Source organism: Mesoplodon bidens, assembly GCF_964165515.1.
Source record: "Mesoplodon bidens genome assembly, chromosome: 13".
Classification (NCBI taxonomy): domain Eukaryota; kingdom Metazoa; phylum Chordata; class Mammalia; order Artiodactyla; family Ziphiidae; genus Mesoplodon; species Mesoplodon bidens.
The window spans coordinates 20,238,713-20,261,122 of NC_138169.1; the positions used below are offsets into that span (position 1 = coordinate 20,238,713).

A 22,410-nucleotide genomic window follows, 5' to 3' on the forward strand; every position below is an offset into this window, starting at 1 on the left:
TGCCTTCTGAGGAAGTGCAGGCGGGGTAGAATTCCTGCAGGTACGTAAGTGACGGAAATGTCCAGTAGAAGGAAAGCTGCTCTGAGGTCAGGGGAGGGAGAGAGGCATGGAGGAAGGGGCTGACATTTGTCATCGAGCAAAGGCTCATGTGGCAGAAGGGACCATGAATAGAGTACGCAGTTAGGGTATGATTCGAGGGGAGGGCTCAGGAGGCAGATTAGCAGGAAGCAAGGGGGGTCCCCTTTGCTCCACCCTGTGAGCCCCCTGAAGCACCTCTCTCTTCCCCTCCTACCTGCCAGGGAGGAGCTGAGGGGCCTGTTCCAGTCCCGGGCCAAGCTGTCCCCTGTGTGCCGGGCTGTGGCCGGCCTGGAGGGCACCTCCCAGCAGGCCCAGCAGAGGAGCAGCACGGTGAGGAGGACGTTTGCCAGCAGCTTGGCCGCGGTGAAGAGGAAGGCCCCGTGCTCCCAGATCAAGCTGCAGATGGTGAGTGGGGGCCCTGTCCCCGAGGAGTCATGGCCTCGCTGCCCGCCTCCAGGGTGGCTTACCCACCCACGTCATCTCTGAGCTCCCCAGCGAGCCTGAAGGGGCGGGCAACACCCACGTTTCACCAAGGAAGAGACCAAGGCTCAGGGAAGCAAAGAAACTTGGTGGAAAGTGATCCGTCCAAGTCTGAGGCCAAAGCCTCAGCTCCTTGGTTTATTTAACTTAAGCAGCTTCAGGAAGTTTGCAGGAACCACAGTTGCCCTCTTGACCAAGGTGACAAATGTCACAGCCAGACCAGCCCCGCCTGCGTTCCTCACCTCTCGCAGGCCTGCATGTTTACCTCTAGGCTCTCCATAGCGGAGGCGGCAGGACCCAGCACTGGCTGTAAAGATGTTACCTGGACACCTTGATCCGAAAACAAGTGGTCAGGCTGAGTCAGGCTGAGCTCAGGAGGGTGGGATGTGGGAAGGATTGGTTTGAAGAAATGACTCATAGCATATTATACTGGAAAAGCCCGTGGACCAGGTCCTGGGTTCTAGTCTTCCTTTTTGGCTAGTGGTCCATGCGGCCTTAGGCCGCTCGCTTGTCCTCTCCATGTCCCAATTTCTCCATCTGTTACAATAAGGGTTGTTATAAAGGTCCTTTATTTCTCGTGAGTACAAATCAGGCCATGGATAGGAGGTCCTTGGTGTAGGACACAGGGGCCCCACAGAGATGCCCAGGCCAGACTGCATATACATTTGGGGAATGTTCAGACCCCTGTCTGTCTCACCCTGGCCCTGACTGCGACCCCATCTCCTCTCTGTCCTAGGATGCATTGATCAGCGTGATCAGACGGTCTCAGTTACACTTCATCCACTGCCTGGTGCCGAGCCCAGTGGTGGAGAGCAGAGGCGGGCAGGGGTCTCTGACTCCACCGCAGCCTGGTAGAGACAAGCCCGGGGCAGGCGGGTCCCTGCCCTTGGACATCCCGGCTCTGAGGGTGCAGCTTGCAGGGTCCTACATCCTGGAGGCGCTGCGCCTGCACAGGGCAGGTAAGAGGCAGCCTGGGAGCGAGCACCTTGTCTCTGATTCCTGGGACACACTCCTGGACCAGTGGCAGCCAAGGGACAAGAGCATCAGCTGTGTGCCAGGAGCTTTCCATGCAGCATCCCATCGAAACAGCCCAGCAACCCTGGTTGGGGGGAGGCTATGATTACCCCATTTTACAGATGAAGAAACTGAGGCTCAGAGAGGAGAAGGGACTTGCTTAGGGTCACACAGTGGGATGCGGCAGAGCCAAGGTCTCTGAGTCCAAAGCCCATCTTATTTCCTGACTTAGTTGTGAACTCCTGGAAGGCCACGGGTGTGTGTTACTCATCTTCCTTTCAACAACAGACATCTCAGGGGCATCAGCCTTGGAGTAGAGGGTGAAATTTCCACAATGATTAATATTTGGTCTTCAAGACACTCACCCTGGTTTGGGAGATCCGTGTGGAAACAAGCTTGGTCCATGATGGGACCAGAGCGTGTGTCACATGGGGATGCCCAGAGGAGGAAGCAGGGAGACTGGGAAGACCTCCTGGAGGAGATAACGTCTTAGTTGAGTCTTGGAAAGAAGCAGGTAGCTCACCTCTGGCCGGTGCAGGGAGAGGAAAAGCTTGGCCGAGGGATCACCATATGCAAAGGCAGGGAGGCATGGAGGAGCCTTGGTTTTCAGGCAGTCGGGTTCAGAATGAGTGGGGGATTGTGGGAGATGAGGGGCGGATCCACCAGGAGAGACAGCCTGTGAATGCTGTCTTTGGAAGTTTGGCTTTCCCGGGTCCAGCTGAGGAGGTGATGGAGTGATAGGGGAATAAGGGGTTTCAGCCAAAGGAACGAAGTGTCAGGCCTGTATTCGAGAAAGCAAGCATGCACCAGGGTTCCCCCATTAGCTCATCTTATGCGTTGAGTTTGATCTGAAATTTTCCCATTCTCTTCTGCTTCTGAGACCCCACAGGCCACCCCATGGATTCCCCTCCCTGCCAGAAACAGCTCAGGCGAAGTCAGCCGATGGGGCGGCAGGGCTGGCGGGGAGTCTGGGTGGGCACCCATTTGTTTAATATTCCTGTGGTCACTGACGCCTCAGCTTGTGGTCACTGCCCCCGTGTCCTCCCACCACGTTAATACGGAACCCTGGGCATGAGGTAGTTGACGGAGAAGCCAGGAGCAGCTGGAAGCAAAGATGAGTCCCTTGCTCCCTTCAGCATCACATTGATTTTCCCACCGGTCCACGCGACCACAGGCACAGGAAGACAGATACTGTCACACTGGAAGAGCGAGGTGGTCACAGCCCGTGGCTGATCGACTGCGCCCCACTGGCCGGAGGCACCCTGGCCCATGGGTTAGAGTCCCTGCGTGCAGGCATGGGTCAGCGTCCCCTTCCTCCCTGTGGGTCAGCCCTCTGCGTTCTCAGCGCTGCCCGACTCAGAGGGAGCTTCCAGCTCAGTGAAGGGTTGAAGTCTTGTGGTATAACTTCCCAAATTTCTGTCTCCTAGACCTGGTTCATTTCCTCATTGTTTTCTTGTTTTGTTTTGTTTTTTTAATTAATTTATTTATTTCTGGCTGCATTGGGTCTTCATTGCTGTGCAGGCTTTCTCTAGTTGTGGTAAGCGGGGGCTACTCTTCGTTGCGGCGCGCGGGCTTCTCATTGTGGTGGCTTCTCTTGTTGCGGAGCACGGGCTCTAGGCGTGTGGACTCAGTAGTTGTGGCTCACGGGCTCTAGAGCGCAGGCTCAGTAGTTGTGGCACATGGGCTTAGTTGCTCCGTGGCATGTGGGATCTTCCCGGACCAGGGCTCAAACCCATGTCCCCTGCATTGGCAGGCGGATTCTTAACCACTGTGCCACCAGGGAAGTCCTCCTTATTGTTTTCTGCTCTGAGTCACTTCTGTCTCACACCATACAAGCAGTATTTACAAGCATACAAAGATTCATACACATGTATCACATATTTATGATTTGAATCTGTGCACATGTAACGTATACACGAGCAGACGTTTTATTGTGCTTCTCTTTATTGCGCTTCACAGAGTGCACTTTTTTACACATCGAAGGTTTGTGGTAACCCTATGTCAAGCCAGTCTGTTGTCACTGCTTTTTTCCTACAGCATTTGCTCACTTTGTGTCTTTGTGTCACATTTTGGTAATTCTTGCAATGTTTCCAACTCACCACCAGCAAAAATTTACAACTCGCTGAGGGCTGAGATGACGGTTAGTATTTTTTTAGTAATAAAGTATTTTTAAAAGTATTTAATTTATTTTTATAAAAACACAGAATTATAAATAGTGTATCAATTTACTTATTCAATTAATACCCTTTAAAATAAAGTGATTATAGAATTCAACAGGAAAATACTAGTAATAAAGTATTTTTTAATTAAAGTATGTACATTGTATTTTAGATGTAATGGTATTGCATGCTTAGTAGAATATAGTATAGTCTAGGGACTTCCCTGGTGGTGCAGTGGGTAAGACTCCACGCTCCCAGTGCAGGGGGCCCGGGTTTGATCCTAGGTCAGGGAACTAGATCCCGTGCACATGCCACAACTAAGAGTTCGCATGCTGCAACAAAGATCCCGCAACTAAGACCCGGCACAGCCAAAATAAATAGATAAATAAATATTAAAAAAAAGATGAGTTTAACATTGGAAAAAAAAGAATATAGTATAGTCTAAAGATAACTTTTATACACACTGGGAAACCAAAAAGTTTTGGGGATGCTTTCTTGTGATGTTTGACTTGTTGCAGTGGTCTGGAACTGAACCTGCAACATGTCAGGTATGCCTGAATTCATATACACATGCACGCATGATGAACACATACATATGCTGTTTCTCAGGTACCTACGATATGCTGGGCACTGCAGTTACGCATACTAATTGATGCTGTTCTCACAAAGCCCTTAACACAATGCCTGGAGGAGAGTAAAGGCCCAGCAAACGTTACATATGGGGCAGACTGGTGGGCACAGGTCAGCCTCTGGAGCCAGTTGGCCTGGGCTTGACTGTGGCTGACACTGGCAGGTCCCTAGATCATGCCTGCCTTTTATCTCCTGTGATAGCTCAGGTCTCAGAGAGCTGTCGTGTGGGTTGATGAATTAATAAGGGAATAACAGAAAAGTGCCTGGACCTGGGAAAGTGCTCAAAACACATTAGCCTCCTTTATTGGGTTGGCCAGAAAGTTCATTCGGGGTGGCACAGCAAAACCCGAACGAACTTTTTGGCCAACCCAATACAACAGTCATCGTTGGATTTAATCCTCATCGTGACTGTGTGACAGGAGATCTTATTACTCTCATCTGACAAGTGAAGAGCTTGAATCTCAAAGAAATAGGGTCACTTGTCACTGGTCAGAGGGCTAATCAGGGTGGATGTGAGATACGAACCCAAGTAAGTCTGACTCAAAAGGACAGACCTGTAACCTCCCAGCCCCCAGGTCTCTGTGTGGTCAGCATCCTTCCAACCTGGCCTGAAACCCTCCTCTTCCCCCAGGAAGGCTTCATGGATTTGCTACATGTACCCACCATGACTCTTCCTCATGGTTCATGCATTTGGCTTATTGTAAAGTGAAGTCTCAAAATGGAGTGAGATTTCACCAGACCTTCTCCCATGCAGCCACTTGAGGGGTCTTTCTAAGGCAGCTGAGGGTCTACCACGCCCCTTGTATCCACGATGAAGTCCAAGCTTCGAGGTCTGGAATTTGATTTCAAGTTCCTTGGGGACCCAGTCCCTGCTTGTCTTTGACCTCATTGTTGGTTACTCTCCACTGGATTCGTTATCATCACTCTCTGGGTTTGGATCCCATCTGGGAGAGTTAGGGTTGACTTCACTTTGGGCTACATGACTTGAACTCTCTGGGCCTCAATTTCCAATCTATATAATGGGTGTAATAATACAGTCCCCAGAGTGTCTGTAACACAAGGAAGTCGTTATCCTAGTGTCTTGCACACATAAAAGCTCAGTAACTGCTTTTGCTATGACTGTGAAACAAACCTTGTATTTTCCTGCTGTGGCTCCCTCTGCCTGGACTTCCTTCCACACCAAATCCTCTGGCACACTCTCACGGCCCCTTCAAAGGCCAGCTCGAACGTCACCTTCTCTCAGTAGCTTTTCAGATGCCACTTCCCACACAGAAGGGTGCAGCTGTGTCCATCCTACATGTTAGATTTAACATGTAGATACCGTCTGATGCAGCATTTCCCACATGCAGTCTGTGGGGCGGTAAAAAGTATTAAACCAAAAAAAATTTTTTTCCATGGTCCAACATGTTTGGAGAACTCTGGGTTAAGCGAAGCTAATCAGGGCATCTTCCCTGCAGAGGGTCTGGAGCCTTTGACGTCAGTGCTCACACAGATTGTGACCTTCTGAAAAGCAGATGAGGGGGCAGCTTTTTCAAACTTTCATTGGAGCCTGTTATAGGGTCCTTGTTCTGGGGAATGCAGTTGGGAAATGCTGATTGAACCCAGTTTCTTAAATGAGCAAATGGGGAAACTGAGGCCCCAAGACATGAGGGCACACAGTGAGTAGCAAGGCTGGGAGCAGACCCCTGGACCCCTGGGCTGGGCGTCGCACTTGGATTCTTTGTTCTTCTGCTCCCCCCACCCCAGGCTACGCTGACCACATGGGGCTCACTCAATTCCGCCGAAGATTTCAGGTTCTGGACCCTCTGCTCATGAAGAAGCTCATGTCGGCCCGCGAGAGAGTAGATGAGAAGAAGGTATGTGGAGCCAGTTGATGGGGAGGTGGAGGCCCCAATGCTTCTGCTCTGTAGGGGATGGCCCAGCGGGCAGCTGGGGCAGCTGGGATCTGAGAGCTGGGCCTTGGGGGCTAAGATGACGGTGGCATGAGGTTTGACTCAGACCCCTGCTCCAGACTTCACCCCCTGCCATGTCACTTAGGACACTGCCTATCCCAGAATGGTCCTTCTGAAACCCTGCATGAGGAGGTGCAGGGAAAGAATTAGAGCCACAAAAAGAGCAAGTCCCAGCCAGGAGGGCTCCTAGCAAGATGAAAAGTCATCATTCCCACCCACAGGCGTGTTCCACTCGGCACCAGCACCCTGAGATATAGTCTGTGAAAAGAGGGCTCTGTGGTCCCAAACACTCCCCCCTCAGGGCCTTTGCACTAACTGTCCCCTCTGCCTGGAGCAGTTTTCTCCCCAGTCCTTGCCTGGCCAGTGTCACTGTCATCTTGCTATTCAGATCTTGGCTCAGATGCTATTCTCCATCACATCATCTTGTTTTAATTGTTATAGCACTTACGCTTATCTGAAATTATACACAGATTGCCTGTGTGTTCTCTAGCTCACAGCAAGTGTTCAATAAATGTCCCGTTGGATGAATGAATGAATACACGTACCTAACCTTGTTATTTCTGCCCCTGGGTATCTCCTTTCTCCATCCCTACTGTAAACTTCTGGAGCCGGAAGTCTTCGCCCCTAGTGCCAAAGCCTCGGTAAATGTTTCTATTGAGAATGGCCACCGGCTAATCAGTGATGATAGAGCTCTTCAGAATTTGCAAAGCGCTAGTACATCCTCACAACAGCCCTGCAAAACAAGAGCTATTACATCTCTTTTATAAATGAGGAGACCTAGGCTCATGGAGATGAATGATTCCCTTGAGGCCACACAGCCGAGCATTCATGGGTTTTGTCCTTGAACCCAAATTTCTTGATTCCAGGGAGCGCCTTTGAGAAAGCCTGGGCTCCAGAGTCAAACAGACCTGCAGTTGACTCCCAGCTGGGGCTGTGTGAACTTAAACAAGTGAATCCATCTTTCTGCCTCAGTTTCCTCATCTGTAAAATAGGAACAACAATAATACCAACTCCAGCGGGGCGTTTGGAGGATTGTATGTAATAGTATAATTGATGTGCTTGATGCAGGGCCCGGCATATAATAAGGGCTCATTATATATGAACTGCTGTCAGCAGCATCAGCACCACCATCATCATCTTTCAAGGCCAGAGTGATGGCAGCCAAGCCACACAGACTGGATATTCACAACCGTGTTGAAACTCCCCCTCCAAGTGAGCGTGCCCGTGCGTGCCTGAGCTCACTGAGTCGTGAGGCAAGAAGAGTGAAAAGAGTCACAGTTCTTAAGTCCTCTCTGGGCTCTTTTCTGCAGCAGGGGCCAGGGCGCAGGCCACCTCTTGCAGACAAGGCGGCATTTCTCTGTGGCCCTCCTGAGTCACTGTGGGGAGGGGACCTCAGACCCAAGCTGGTGTGGAGCAAGGCTGTCCCCGCCAACCCATCTTGGAGACCACGAAACTCTGCCTGGCTTGGTGCCACCAGCCACTCTGTACCAAGCTTCATTGGGGTTCTTTATCCTAGGTCCCCCCCAGTCTTAATCTCCGTTCAGAGCATCTGGAATGGAACCACTGAAAGGGGCTTGGGCTCCTCTGCAGTTGAAAACAGCACAGAAGTGGGGCGTGGGGGAGCTCTCTGCGGGGGCAGTGGGGGTAGCATATGGAGGCATTTCTATTCTGGACGACTCAGCAGTTCTCTCTTGTAGCCAAACCGAAGCCACCTCCATACACTCGCTGGAGGCCTCGGAAAGTGGAAAATTACAAGTGGAATGGACTTGGGAGTTTTTGCTGCTTCTTATTCTCTTTTTATTTGCTCACAAATTTCATTTGCTGCAGCATAGGATTTTGGTAGCAACAAAAGGAAACGCCATCCTGCCTCTTATGAAAAAGCTGATAAATATTCATTTGCCAGGCAACATGATATGCCATGAATTATACATGAACACGTGCTCGGGTGGGCAAACTGTCAGCCTCTGTGTGCAAAGCATTTAAGACCTCAGGATTTAATAAGACAAGTTTGACAGCTAGAAAAGGTCAATATTATCATTAGACACTAGACAGCAGCAGAGGGAATTCATTGTCAGGGTGTGAAATGGGCCTTGGTGTGTCCCCTGTGTGCCCAACATGCACGTGGTGCTTAAACAAGGCTCTTTTCCAGTGAAGTACTCTCATTTGGAGGGTCCCTGATGGATATTTTGTGCTCCCGAAACAAAAATAGTGTGGTGCCTTTTACCACAGTTGTACAAACCCTCATCACAAAATATCAGGCGTAATGTGAAAAGGTTACAGCCCTCAGTAGATAAAGCCTCCCTGCTCTGGGAATTATCCCCATTTTACAGCAGAGGCAACTGAGGCTGTCACCCCCCAAGCTGGGCAGTGTGGCAGTGGTAGAGCTGGGATTTGAACTCAGGCTCTCAAATCCCTCACACAGGGCTTTTTACTGTGTATTGTGGTAAAATACACATAACATAAAATTTACCATCTTAACCATTTTCAAGCATACTTAACCATTTTTAAGCATAGTGACCTTAAGTACATTCATATTGTTGTGAAGCCACCACTGCCATCCATCCATCCAGGGATCCATCCATCCATCTCCAGAACTCTTCATTTTCCAAAACTGAAACTGTCCTTATTAAACACTAACTCCCCATCCCCCGCCCCCCAGCCAGCCCTTGGCAACCACCATTCTGCTTTCTGTCTATGAATTTGACTGCTCTAGGGACCTCATATAAGTGGAATCATCTAGTATTTGTCCTTTTTTTTTTTTTTTTTTGCGGTACGCGGGCCTCTCACAGTTGTGGCCTCTCCCGCTGCGGAGCACAGGCTCCGGACGCTCAGGCTCAGCGGCCACGGCTCACGGGCCCAGCCGCTCCGCAGCATGTGGGATTTTCCCGGACCGGGGCACGAACCCATGTCCCCTGCATCGGCAGGCGGACTCTCAACCACTGCGCCACCAGGGAAGCCCTAGTATTTGTCCTTTTGTAACTGGCTTATTGCATGCAGTATGATGGCCTCAAGGTTCACCCATGTTGCAGCACATGTTGCAGCACATTCTTAAAAGAATTTCCTTCTTTTAAGGCTGAATACTGTTCCATTGTGTTTATGTAGTACAGCATTTTGTTTATCCATTCTCTCTCAGTGGACACTTGGACTGCTTCCACCTTTTGGCTATTCTGAATGACCCTGCTATGAACACAATGTACAGATATCTCTTTGAGACCCTGTTTTTGATTCTTTGGGGTGTATACCCAAAGTGGACTTGCTGGATCATATGGTAATCCTATGTTTAATTTTTTGAGGAACTTCCAAACTGTTTTCCGTAATGGCTGCATCATTTTATATTCCCCCCAACGAGGGTTCCAGTTCTCCACATCTTTGCCAGCGTTTGTTATTTACTGGGTTTTCTGTTTGTTTGTTTTGCAGTAGTTATCCTAATGGGTGGGAGGTGGTATCTCATTGTGGTTTTGATTTGCAGTCCTCTGATGGTCAGGGCTGGTGAGCACCTTTTCATGTTCATACAGGACTTCTGAACGGGAGCCTTTTGAAGACAGAGTATTCGGTGAAGTTTTGTATAGAATGTGCCATCCGTGATGTTAATTTAAAATAATTATTATTGATCCCATCCAACTGTAACCAAGTGCCTGCTTTGCATCAGGCCCTGTGCTAGCTGCCAGAGAGACAGGAATGAACAGGACACAGCTTCGTGGGGAAGAAAGATGAAAATGAATAATTTCCAGACAGAGGGATAGTTTTGGGATGCCCCAGGAAGCACATCTAAAACTTTGGATTTTTGCAGCAGGGGTGAGGGTGGGACATTCAGGGAAGACACCTCAGAGCAGATGATGATTGAGTTGAGCTTTCTGGGACAATTTCGAGGAATCAAGTAAGAGAAAGAGTACAGGGCAAGCCACATTGGGAATAGCATGTACAGAGATCCAGAGTCACGAGGTTACATGGCCAATCTAGTGTGGCTGGAGCATAAATGCCGCCAAGTGTCAAGAAAAGGGTCTGAGGTTGTTGGCAGGGGCCAGACCATAGTCACTGTTAGCAGAGATAAGAGTCTGGGCTTTATTAGGTGATCGGTGATGGTTGACCAAAAGGTTACCAGCAGCAGCATGGCTTTGAAGACCAGATCGTTATTATTTGAACTGGCTTAAGCAAAATTATAAAGGAAGTCAAGTCCACTCTGGCCATTCCTTGGCCCTCTATAGGGAGCAGTGTTCTTACGCTGACTTCCAGCCGTTGAGGATGCCCGTCTCTTCTAGACACCCAGGCACCTGCTCCTGTCTCCAAAATGACCCTGTCTCCCCTCTCTAACCATCGTGGGTCCCATTCCTCTCTCCCAGGTTATCCCATCTGGTTAAGATTATGCCTTAACCCACACTGAAGCCCTCCCAGAGTGACCTCAGGCAGGTTCCTGGAAGAGCTCATTCGGTTCACCTTGGCTCTATCCCAGATTCTGGTCCCTTCAGTCTCTCTGCTGCTGAGGCAGGAATCGCTAAGTCTCCCTGATCCCATGATAGGAAAGCCCTGGGCCCACCGTCTTCCCCTGAGTCTACAGTGATGATTGATTTTAGCCAACCAAATCTGTGTCCCTGGGGACTTGATCTGAACACACCTAAGGCATGCCAGTCTGTCTTCTCAAAGGCAGCCACTCTTGTTCCGTCTTAGACTCTGGTAGACACTCCCGATTTCCTCTGAATTTGTCTCAGAGTCATTTTCTGCTGGGGAGAGGCCCCTGTGAGCCCGTGACGGGTGGAGGGGTGGGAGGAGGGAGAGAGGGAGCTATCCGTTCTCATGATGCTAAAAGATTTTTACAGGGCCTTCCATAGCCTTAGCCCTCTGGAATTTATTCATCATCCTTTTCTTTCTCACCTTGCTGTCCTCCTCCAGTTTGGGTCTACTGTTTTTAATAACTGTACATGTTTTCCATTTTGTGTTAACCAACCCAATTATATAAATGTGTGTGTTGTTTATACGTTCGTCCATATAGTTTATGGTTTGTGCCAGACATTCTATTTACAGTCTTGAGCCTATAGAGTTAAAGAACAGAGATATAGTCCCCACCCTTAGGGAATGATTTGATCAGTGTGTAAGTGAGAGTTTTCAGTGGTTAACAGCATGTGGTTTAGAGTCAGACAGACTTGGGTTCATATCCTGGTATCTGCCATCTCTCTTTCCATTCATCCATGCCCCATGATGCTTGATAGCTGTATGACCCAGGGACAACATGTGATAGGGCATAACAAAGTGCCTGGCACATAGTAGGTGCCCAAACACATGGCAGCCATTGGGTCATGGTGTGGGTTTCCTGGAGAAGGTGCTGTACTGACAGCAGCCAAATGGTTTACTAGGAGAGCATCTATCTCCACGGACGTGGGTTCCCTGCATCACACTACCTGCTGAGGATTGAGTTGGGGAAGCTCTTCCCAGCCATGGCTCTTTGTGGTTCCTGGAGTCTTCCGCTGCTTGTCTGGCATGTTCAGCTTAACGTGAGATGTCAGACTGTGTGCTTTTTATTGAACATTGGAGAGAAAGCTCTGTGCAAAATTCTAGGACACAAAAGGACTCTGCAAGTGGAGGCATGAATTCGGTTTCTCCCAGGTACGTTGAAGGACTCATAACTTGAGCCTAGAATGGTAAAGGTGGAGGGTGTGTCATCACTCCACAGTGCCAGAGGGGCTTATAACCTCAGAACCTCCACCAGTTATTAGTACTTAATGAAACTCAGCATGTGCCAGGCATGATATTAAGTACATTATGTGCATTGTAAGAGCTGCTTGGAAGTCTTTAAGTCCAGCATCCAAGCCCACAGAGGGTTTCTGTTGACTGCTTTTTGTTTGTTTGTTTTCTTGAGTATAGGTCACACTTCCCAATTTCTTTGCGTGTCTTGTAGTTTTTTGTTGAAAGCTGGCCATTTTCAGTAATATAAAACTGCATCTCTAAATTCTGCTCTTTTCCCAGTTACTTGGTAACGTACCTGGACTAGGGTTATGGAGTCTGGCTCCCCCGTGTTGTGAGACTGCTGCCATCTCTTTTCAGTTTGTTTCACTCTTGTTTTTATTATAAATTGTGGTTTCTCAACAGTTGCCCCTGTGTCAGCACAGCTTAGTGGTCAGGAGAGGTTGTGGTCAAACATTTTGAATCTGTGAAGCTTTTATCTAATCCTTACGGTACTCTGTGTGGGTTGGAAAATGTATTCGACATTCAGGCATTTACAGTGTGCCACAGATTTTACTTTCTGTGTGGCTCTTTCACATGTTTTCTGCCTGTGCACGTGGCCTTATATTTAAGTAGGGCTATTTAGATGCCTAAGGCTCTCTCAGTCCCTCCCGTGCATGCGTGTAGCTTTCCAGATTGCCAGGAATATATGGGAGGTTCTCAAGGCCCCCTATGACTGTCCTGTTCCCTATATCTCCTTGTTATAGGGACCTGGCTAGTCACTGGCCCATTGCTTGCCCCTCTCAGGATAACAGTCTTAGGCTAGCTGTGCCATTGACTTTCTCCATTTGTTTGCTGCCAAGAGCACTACTGTTTCTGACAGTGTTCCTGGGTGTGGGATTTCCCCTTACTTTGATCCTTGTAAGTGAACCCCTTCTGGCAGTAAAGTGGATGGTTTTCACAGCTTGCCTCACCCTGGTAGGACCTCTGCAGTGACAGAGCTTAGTGGGGAGTGGAAGGGTCTTGGCCATGATCGCCATAAACTCCCACTGTTCTTAAAGGCCCAGTAGTTTCTCTTGAATAAATGTTTCTCAATTTGCTGTATCCCCTTGCTCAATTTCCAGAGTATCAAAGTTGTTGTTTTTGAAAACTGTATCCATTTCTATCATTGTTTTGGGGGCAGAGGGTTTATCAAGCTCTTTGTGCGACATTCTGGAAGTCTCACTCCTACACACTACTTTCATGGTCTCATTAAACCACCACCACATCCTTGTAGCATAGGCGTGACCACTCCTATTCTAGAATAGGGCACCAAGAGGACCCGAGAGGAGGAGCGGCGTGCTCAGGGTCACACAGCTATCGAACAGTGGAGCTGTACTGGATCGCAGCGTCCGAGGGCAGAGAACAAGCTGAGTTCTCTGATTCCCTGGGGTTGTGTCCCCCTCCATTACTTCTTAGCATGTGATGTTTGACAAGTCCTTTCATTGCACTCGACCTCACTTTCTTTCTCTATAAAATGGGCATAAAACTTCCTAAGATAGTCACAGAGGTTTGAAAATTAGATGAGTTATGGGTAAAGCACTTAGAGCAGTGCTCAGACCCCAAAACACAAGGGAAAGGGAAAACTCTTTTTTTGGAAGGAAAATGGCCCGCATTTTACTCTGCCTTCCATGCCGAGAGGTTTTACCTCAACTGTCGGGACGATTCAGATGGGTTAGCTGATTCCATAAAGATGCGGAACAAGGAGGAAATTTCTTACAGTCACCTGGCTTCTTGCCCTGTCATCCACCAGCTGGCTGTTGGGCAGTGATTATATTAGGTAGAAACAAATGAAATCACTGGTATTTCACCTAAGCAAGTGACAGTTTCATATGGTTCGATCTAAGAGTAATATTAATGTTGATAATGAGAGCAGCTGAGTACAGAGTCACTGACAAAGTCATTTTCATGTACATATTCTCAGTTAATTGTCCCAGCCCCTGTACAGTCTAGGCAGGGAATGTTAGCATCATTTTGCAGGTGAGGAAAATGAGGGTCAGAAGCACAGTTCAGTGCCCGCAGCCACCTGTTCACTCTGTCACTTGGACCTAAGCGTCCTTATCTGTACAATGAGGTCAATGGGACAGAATATCTCTGTGAGGCCTAATGTGCTTGGCTACACAGACATCTAAAGGGCTCTAAGAAAGCAGGGAGACGGAGAAGAATCCTTGGATCTTGTGGGGCTGGTTGTGTGTTTTGGCTATGTTTGGGGTACACCTGAGAAATGGAAGCTTAGTCCGCATTCTGCAGCACCACTGCCATTTTATCCAAGAGAGAGGCCGGTAGGACCAGCTCTGGGACATCAGGACAGGCTCAGAATGTTTACTGAGTGCCTACTATATGCAGCTATTTTGTGAAGCCCTCCACAAGCACAGCCACAGCGTCTTCCATAATAGGCGCCATTATTTCCCCCCATTTTTCTGAAGAGGAGCCTGCAGTTCAGAGTAAAATGCTTGTCCAGGGTCACACAGTTCGTGAGTGGTTAAACGAGAATCTCAGTCCAGGATCTAACTCCACATCCTGATTTTTTCCTCCCACACGTGGACTCTGGGCGTTAACTCCAAAGTAGGTTAGAAAATTGTCACCAGCTGTAGGCTTCATTTCTTTTCCATCCGTCCATCTTGTTTTCAGCCAATGTTTATTTTGTTTTCCTCTCGTGTAGAGAAAAAAAAATGTTGTAGTCTGGATATGTTGGTTTTATGCATTCTGCTGCCTATAGCTCCCTTGGAACATTTTTGGCTAAAATGTAATAAGTGAAACCACTGAATTTTTGGAGGGGGCGCTATGGAATGTTCCTCTCAGAGGTCAGAGGAGAAAACTTCCCCCCAGATTACAGCCTCAGAGTAGACTTTTAATAAGCATTTTTTTTTTTTGTATCTTAGGAAGTTTTCTGTGATGCCGATGACCCATGGAATTGAAACTCATCTACCAGATTACTCTGTCCCATAATACCTTTTGCGTCTTTGAGTGTCGCAATTACTTTTCTGACAGCTTATTCTGAAGATAGGCTTTGTGATTTCCGGTGAATGGAAGGTCCATGAGTGGTGGTGTGAGGGTGCAGCAGGAGGGGAATTGGCAGTCACCAGGGAACCAGGCACGACCTGCATTCATCTGACAGTACGGATCTCTGGCAGGCTTGTTTCAGAGTCTGCAGTGCTATATGACAAGAGGAAAATTCCTTTCAATGGCTGGTGGTTTGGCTAAGGCTGCATCCAGGAATCTCTGAGTGAATTTGTTTCTCCTGGAGGGGGTGGCCCTTCTCCACACTCCCCCCCAACCCTGCCCCTCTTCTACCCTCACTGGGTGTTCCCTCATTCAGTCGTCATAATTATTGAGCTCCTACTGTATGCATAAAACAGTACCAGGTGCAGTGGAGAAAACAGGTGAATTAAACACAGGCTCTCCCTCCCTAACCTAGGTCAGGAACACAGGGTTAAAGGCCACGCCATTTATTCACATATTTGGGAGAGTGAGGCCGTCTCTGGCACGTGTGATGAGAAGGACAGGGTGCTGGGGAGGCTGTCATGGGGGATACAGCAGGTAAATTCCCCAGTAGCCTAGGGCCCTCTGCAGCTGTCTTGGGCCTGGGAAGCAGTCGAGACATAGGTGTTGCAGTGTGGCCCGACATACCTTGGTTCGAGTCTGGTTTGGCCCATGTGTAACTTATAACCTTGGAGAAATGCTTTTATTCTGTTTTTCTTAAAATGGTGGTAAAACATAGGTAAGATAAAATTTACCATTTTAACCATTTTTAAGTGTGCAGTTGAGTGGTATTAAGTATATTCACACTGCTGTGCAGCCATCACCACCATCCATCTCCTGAATTCCTTCATCTTGTAAAACTGAAACTCTGTACCCAGTAAACACTAACTCCCCCTCCCCCTCCCCAAAGCCCCTGGCAACCACCACTCTACTTCCTGTCTCTATGAATTTGGCTGCTCTAGGGACCTTATGTAAGTGGAATCATCCAGTATTTGTCCTTTTGTGTTTGGCTTATTGTACTTAGCATAATGTCCTCAGGGTTCATCCATGTTGTAGCCTGTGTCAGAATTTCCTTCCCTTTTAAAGCTGATTAATATGCCGTTGGGCGTATACACCACATTTTGTTTAGCCATCTGTTGATAGACACGTGGGTTACTTCTACCCTTTGGTTACTGTGAATGATACTGGCATGAACATGAGTGTGTGCGAGTATCTGTTCAAGTCCCTGCTTTCACTTTTTGGGGTATATATCCAGAAGTGGAATTTCTAGATCATATAGTAACTGCATGTTTAATTTTTCGAGGAACTGCCATAGTGCTTTCTGTAGCAGACACATCCTCCGTTTAGTTTTGTATCTGTGGTTTTCTCTTCTATGAAATGGCCACGGTAGTATGACGACCCACCTAGGGTTGCTGTGAGGCTGAAACGATGGGGTGTCTGTGAAGGTCCCAGCAGAGTGGGTAGCACACAGTAGGTGCCCAGTACATGCTCATCCTCTACACTTACCTGGGGAGGTGGAGCTCTGTTAGCTCACAGACATGTGGGGTCACCCTCTCTCTCCCGGTGTATCCCTCAGCCGTGCAGCCAGCTGACCTTCCACTTTGGGAGTCTCCTGCCCTCAGTCTGTCTTCCTCTCGAACTCTCCTCTTTTTCCCAGGCTGTGGCAGAGCTCCTGCAGAGCCTGGATCTGGAGAAGAAGACAGTGGCCGTGGGGCACAGCCAGGTGAGTAGAGCTTCTTCCTTTTGCCGTTCTACCCATGACATCAGGGACGCACGTGAGACCTGAGTCTTGTCCTTCCTCAGCATCCACTACTTCTGTGTGTCTCCTTTCCACCAGACAGGGCTGAACACAGGGCTAAGTGATCTCTGCCCTTGTTATGTGACAAGGCTGTTAAGACAAAATGTTATAATGTGGGAGGAAATAACATTGGAGAATATCATTTATTAGAGGTAACACTCCCAGGGACCTCAGTGGTCTGGAGAATTAACATCTGGACTTCAGGTAGGACTCTCGAAACCTCAGAAACACCCATCTTCACTCCAAGCCTTGCAACTTTTGCTTTGCAACCAATTGTAACACAACAGTAGTCCTAGCAGATTAACAGCAGTAAGTGAAAGGAGAGGGCACGGGACGAAGGTACGTGATTTTAAGGCTGAGAGACGTAGATTTCTCCAAGCTGGTGTTGAGCCAAAAGCCCTTCCAGAAAAGTTGAAACGTTTAGAGAAGAATTTCATGGAGCCCTAATATGCTCATACATCTTGTAAGTTTTCAAGAGGGAAAATATAGTATTTAGGGCTCCCCAAGTGACCTGACCCTGGAACCCTCACCCTTTTGTTTTTGTGGAAGACCCATTACCACCTCCCAGAACTAGCGTCCCCTGGGTCATAGTGTAGGGAGTGCGGAACAGAGGTTGGAAACTCAAGGACCAGGAGGAGGGCAGGGGAGTAGGGGCAACGTTTAGAAATACAAACTGGAGAGAGCAGAGACCAAGGGACCGCCTCCCCACTAAGTTACCCGCTGATTGATTAATGGCACCCAGGAAACCTTTGTCAATTAATTGCCTTCCACGTTCAGGTACCGTGTAAAGCGTTGGTGGCCTTATTGGCCATTAGTACCTCTTGCAAAGCGAAGTGTGCTGCCCCATCACACCTCTTTCCTCGGAGAGCTCACAGTCATTCACGCTGCTCCTTGCCCCCTAGACGCCCATGCCTCTCCCCGCAGGCTTCCTGGTCCTATGGTTGAAGCTATTAGTCTGCTGTGGTTCCAACCTGATTGATCCTGCTGGGAGCTGGCCGCAACTCTGTGCACATTTCCAGCAGAGGAGAGCTAACCCCTGGGTTACTGGGCCCCCACCACAAGCCTGGTGCTATGCTAGGCAAATTCATATATTATTCCTCTTTTCCCTCACAGTCTCTCTTGAGATAATTACAGTATCCCTTCTCCACAGATGAGGAAAATGTACCTCTGGGAAGTCAGCCCCCTTTCCAGGTCCTCTAGGGAGCCAGGAGCACAGCTCCCATGGAAACCTGTACTGGTCCAACCCCCAAGTTCTCTTCAGTACGCTGTGGGTTCTATTGTTTATTAATGGAAATACACAGCAAATTCTTCACACACAGGTGTTTATGGTCTTGAATCAGAAGAATGTTTGTTCAGCTCCAAGAGCTTCATCCTTCTAGACCAGTGGTTCTCAAAGTGTGGTCCCTAGACCGGCTGCAGCAGCATCACCCGAGAGCTTCCCGGAAGCAGAACTCTCAGGTGCCAGCCCAGCCCTACTGGTTCGGAAACTCTGGGGATGGAACCCTGCAGTCTCGGTTGTAACATGCCCTGTAGGGGATTCCAGTACATGCTCAAGTCTGAGAACCACTGTTTAGATAAATTACTTAGTTATTTCATGAATTTCAAAATCAGTCCCTGTGATCCCATCATCTATTGCAGAGCAGGGGAGAAAACAGCAAGATGCAAAAGTCGCTGTACAAAGTCTCACAGTGGCGAGGCAAGATGTCTACCAGCCAAAAACATCCCCATAATAAAACATTATTATTATTAATACTTGGCATTCACTAAGAAACTGTCCAGGGCAAATCAAGGTCACTGTGCCCTTTGGGAAGCCAGGCAAGGCAATAGACTGAGATCTTTAAGGGCAGATGCAACTCTCATGCTTTTCAGGGTTCGGCACTTAATAGTTGGGAAGGCTGTGAATAGGGGAAGAGAACAGGCTGACCTGGTCCACACCCAGGCCCCACCACCGCCTAACTGTGTGAATCTTGAGTAAGTGATTTAGCCTCTCGGAGCCTCAGTTCCCGCATCTGTAAAATGGACCCACTGCTCTCTACCTCCCAAGCTGGCTGTGGGAATCAGTAAATTGTCCTTTAACAGGGGCTGGCTGTCATCATTTGTGGCAGGCATTTGCCAACGGGGTCAGGATGCTTGTCAAACAAGATAGCGTTTTAATGTTTAAAGAATTAAACTCCTCTAATCTGGAAAAGTACTAAGAGGCGGGTAGCTAATTCCTCAGCAATACCAGAAAGGAGAGCGGCTGCCATATTAGATTTTTAAACCTTGGCTTGCCTAACTGGCTTCCAGAGATCCCTTAAAGATAGGGATGTTGGGATGTTACACTCTGCGTGGGCCCGATAAGCAGCTGGACCCCGAAAAGGGAATAATTTAGATTTTTCTTTGTGATTCTCAGCCCCTGGTACCTTATCAAAGCCTGTGCTGAGGGCCATGACATTTATGAAAAAGTGGGATTCCACATGCCGTCAGCCTTCTGGTCGGAGTACGCTCTTGAAAGGAAAAGAAAAAAAATCAAGCTAAGATTCTGCAGCGGCGATGACTTATTCCCACTCTGCGTATGGTCGTTTCCAATTATCTTTTTGATGAAAGCCTCATACTTAATCAATAACGGTTTTGGCAGCACTCGCTGCCTTTTGTAATACATGGACTAGCGCTGTCATCACTTTGATCATTGATTTTTTTTATAGCAGCTTTTGGGACTCACTAGCTTGTGAAATTAATACAGTCATTATTGAAGCAATCTGATAGGTAATGAGTCAATCGTGTCTTTATTTCAATGAGGCTAATTGTCCTGGTGGTCCTGGCTGATGGTGTTCTGTAAAGCGATGGAGGGTTGCAAAACAGTTAGCACCGATTGGCTGCGCTAATTTCCACTTTCCCTCTGAGAAAAAGTTTACTGTGGGATTAGCAGAGTGGTCTTCATTACAGAAAATACGTTTAAGGGAATGGAGAATCGATTGAAACCCTTTGTTCCACCTGGAATCAAATTGCATTTCAGCCTCAAACTCCCGGTGTTTGGATCATGTGAGCGAGGAAATGAAGCTTCTTGCCGCTGTTGAGAACGGGTACAGGGCGTGGACTTGAGGTTCTGGGTTCAAGTCTCAGCTTTGCTGACCACCAGCTATGTGAACTTGAGTCAGTGACACAGCTTCCTTGAGCTGACAGATTCCTCGTGGGACTGTTCTGCGTATTAAAATGGGACATAGGAGAAAGAGCTTTGAAAAATTTAGATGCCATGCAAATGTTAATTACATTCAGTGACAATTGTAGTCTCGTCTGGAGTCAGGGGGAGGGAAATAAATCCCGGTGTTACCACCTGCTCGTGGAGGGTTGTTGGCACGTGCCTTTTTTAGCCTTAGTTTCTCTCTCCATGAAATGGAGGGATTGTTGTAACTACCATGTAAGATTCTGCATGTAAAGTGCTTTGCCTGCATACCAAATGGTTAGTTCAGATCCAGAACACAGGAGGGCTCCATCAATGTTAGCCATTGATCGATAATGTCATGGATTACTTGACAGTGTCACTGATCAAGGTGGAGCTCACCAGTGACTCCAGAGAAACTGAACACCTTTGGGGCTACAAGCCACATCTGGCAAAGAAACGCACAGGACTGTGCTTAGAAATAAGCGGCACCAAGGCGTCTGAAACGTAACCCTCCCGTGTCACCGACTCACACATATCCCAGCAGCAGAGTGTCTTTCCTTTGCCTCTGGGGAGGCGACACCAGCTTTAATGACCCCACCGCGTTGGCTGGAGCAGGCCTGGCCCCAGAGCTTCAGGTTCTTTCTGAAAACCCTCCCGTGTTCCCTGCAGTCTCTTGGGGGCAGCCGCGAGGGTGCCAGGGAGGCAGTGATCACTTTGCTGCAGGGGCCCTCATCCATTATTGATGCACCAAGGCCTGGAAACTGTGTTTTCTGCTGTGTTCTGCTCAATGCCTACACCTCCTGCCGGTGACACCCGCCAGGCCCCATCCCCTCCTGACCAAGGAGGGCTGTCGTCACTTCCCCCACATTCTCTGCCCCTCCTTATAAGGCAGGACCAAGTATTTCTGGGGTGGCACTTGTCTCATGGCCAACAGCACTTATCAAAAAAGAATGCACACCCAGGATTGACGCCAAGCCCATGATTCTGCATATCCTGGGGTGGGGCCTGGGAATGCGCATTGACCACCTTCCCTGGGTGATTCTGGTGCACAGAGATGCTTAGGCAGGTCTGTCCTACCAGCGGTTCTCAAATGAGTGTGTGCCTGAGTCCCCTGGGGATTAAATGAAAATGCCAGTTCTGATTCAGCAGCTCTGGGGTGGGGCCTGAGATGCTGCGTTTCTAACAAACTCCCAGGAGGTGACGATGACCACACCCAGGTGCGTGGACCACACTCTGAGCGTCCAGGGGCCAGAAGAAGGGAAAGAGGAGGCATCAGGAGACAAGATGCTTTGACCATTTAGACCCCCCCAGTCAAGGGCAGCTACTGACAGATACTTCGGGTAGATCTAGGAGAACTGGGGTCTGAGCGGCAGCCCCTCCCACTTGAGGCAGTCTGATTCGGTGGCAGCGAAATCACCTGCAACCTTCTCTCCTTCCAGGTCTTCCTCAAGGCGGGCGTGGTCTCCAGGCTGGAGAAGCAGCGGGAGAAGCTGGTGTCTCACAGCATCATCTCGTTCCAGGCGGCTTGCAAGGGCTTTCTGTCCCGCCAGGAATTCAAGAAGCTGAAGGTGCGGGAGCCCAAGTGCCTTGTGAACCTGGCAGGGGTGCGGGATCCTGGAAAAGCACCATCTGTGCTGGTCTGGGGGCTGTCATCCCTGCTTCTCACACTTCCTCTTGTGCATGAATCTCCAGTGGGATGTTAACGTGTGGATTCTGGTCCAGTGGGTCTGGGGTGAGCACGGGAGTCTGCCCGTCTCCCATGATGGTGCCAGTGCTGCTGGTCCACAGACCCACCCCAAGTGGTCAGACTTTAATAGACACTTTGTAAGATGATATGACTGTTCTAGGATACTGACATCAAATCACCACCGATGTTAGCCTTGGTCAGGATAGCCACGAAGTTGTCCAAGCCCTCCTGGGTTGGAAATGGTTTCAACCTGTCCCATCTCTGGAGAACTTGGCTTTCATGGGTCAGCAGAGAGCACATGGGCAGGACCTGGCCACAGAGGCCTTTGGGACCAAAGGGCAAGGTCAGAGTCCTCAGTCCTGAACCACCCTGGGCCACCATCCTCAGACATATCTGGAGACTGAGTCTCCTATCTGTAGCCTGCATGATGGAGAAAGGCAGCACGGCTCTGGAGACAAACAGGAACCATGTTCGAATCCCATCTGTACCACATAGGACCTGAGTGGAGGTGACATGAGATAACGTGCATGTAGTACAGTACATGGCTCATCGTTACTGCTCGGTAAATACCAGCTGCCGTTGCCTTAGTGTTGTCGTTGCTAATTACTGCCACCAGAATGAGTCTCAGTGCACGTGCCTCCAGCTTATGTGAATTGGTGAATTCCCTTGTATGTACTTGGTAAGAACAGAAAAAGGCAAGAACATAAATAGTGAAAATATTGTAGGCAATTTTACCAGTGCAGTGCTCTCAGGTAGTTTATGCCTTGGGATTATTTGAAATAGAGGTTAATTAA

The 22,410-nt window shown here is 48.7% G+C and overlaps 1 protein-coding gene across 1 annotated transcript in view; it reads left to right on the plus strand.

Moving 5' to 3' along the window:
* The window catches only part of MYO18B (myosin XVIIIB), a 228,253-nt gene that overhangs the window by 73,445 nt on the left and 132,398 nt on the right, over window positions 1-22,410 (plus strand). Inside the window, exons 18-22 of the mRNA XM_081251759.1 lie at window positions 300-483; window positions 1,295-1,517; window positions 6,108-6,217; window positions 16,647-16,712; window positions 21,369-21,497. Coding sequence (XP_081107885.1) covers window positions 300-483; window positions 1,295-1,517; window positions 6,108-6,217; window positions 16,647-16,712; window positions 21,369-21,497 — 712 coding nt within the window. The remainder of the gene's footprint in view (window positions 1-299; window positions 484-1,294; window positions 1,518-6,107; window positions 6,218-16,646; window positions 16,713-21,368; window positions 21,498-22,410) is intronic.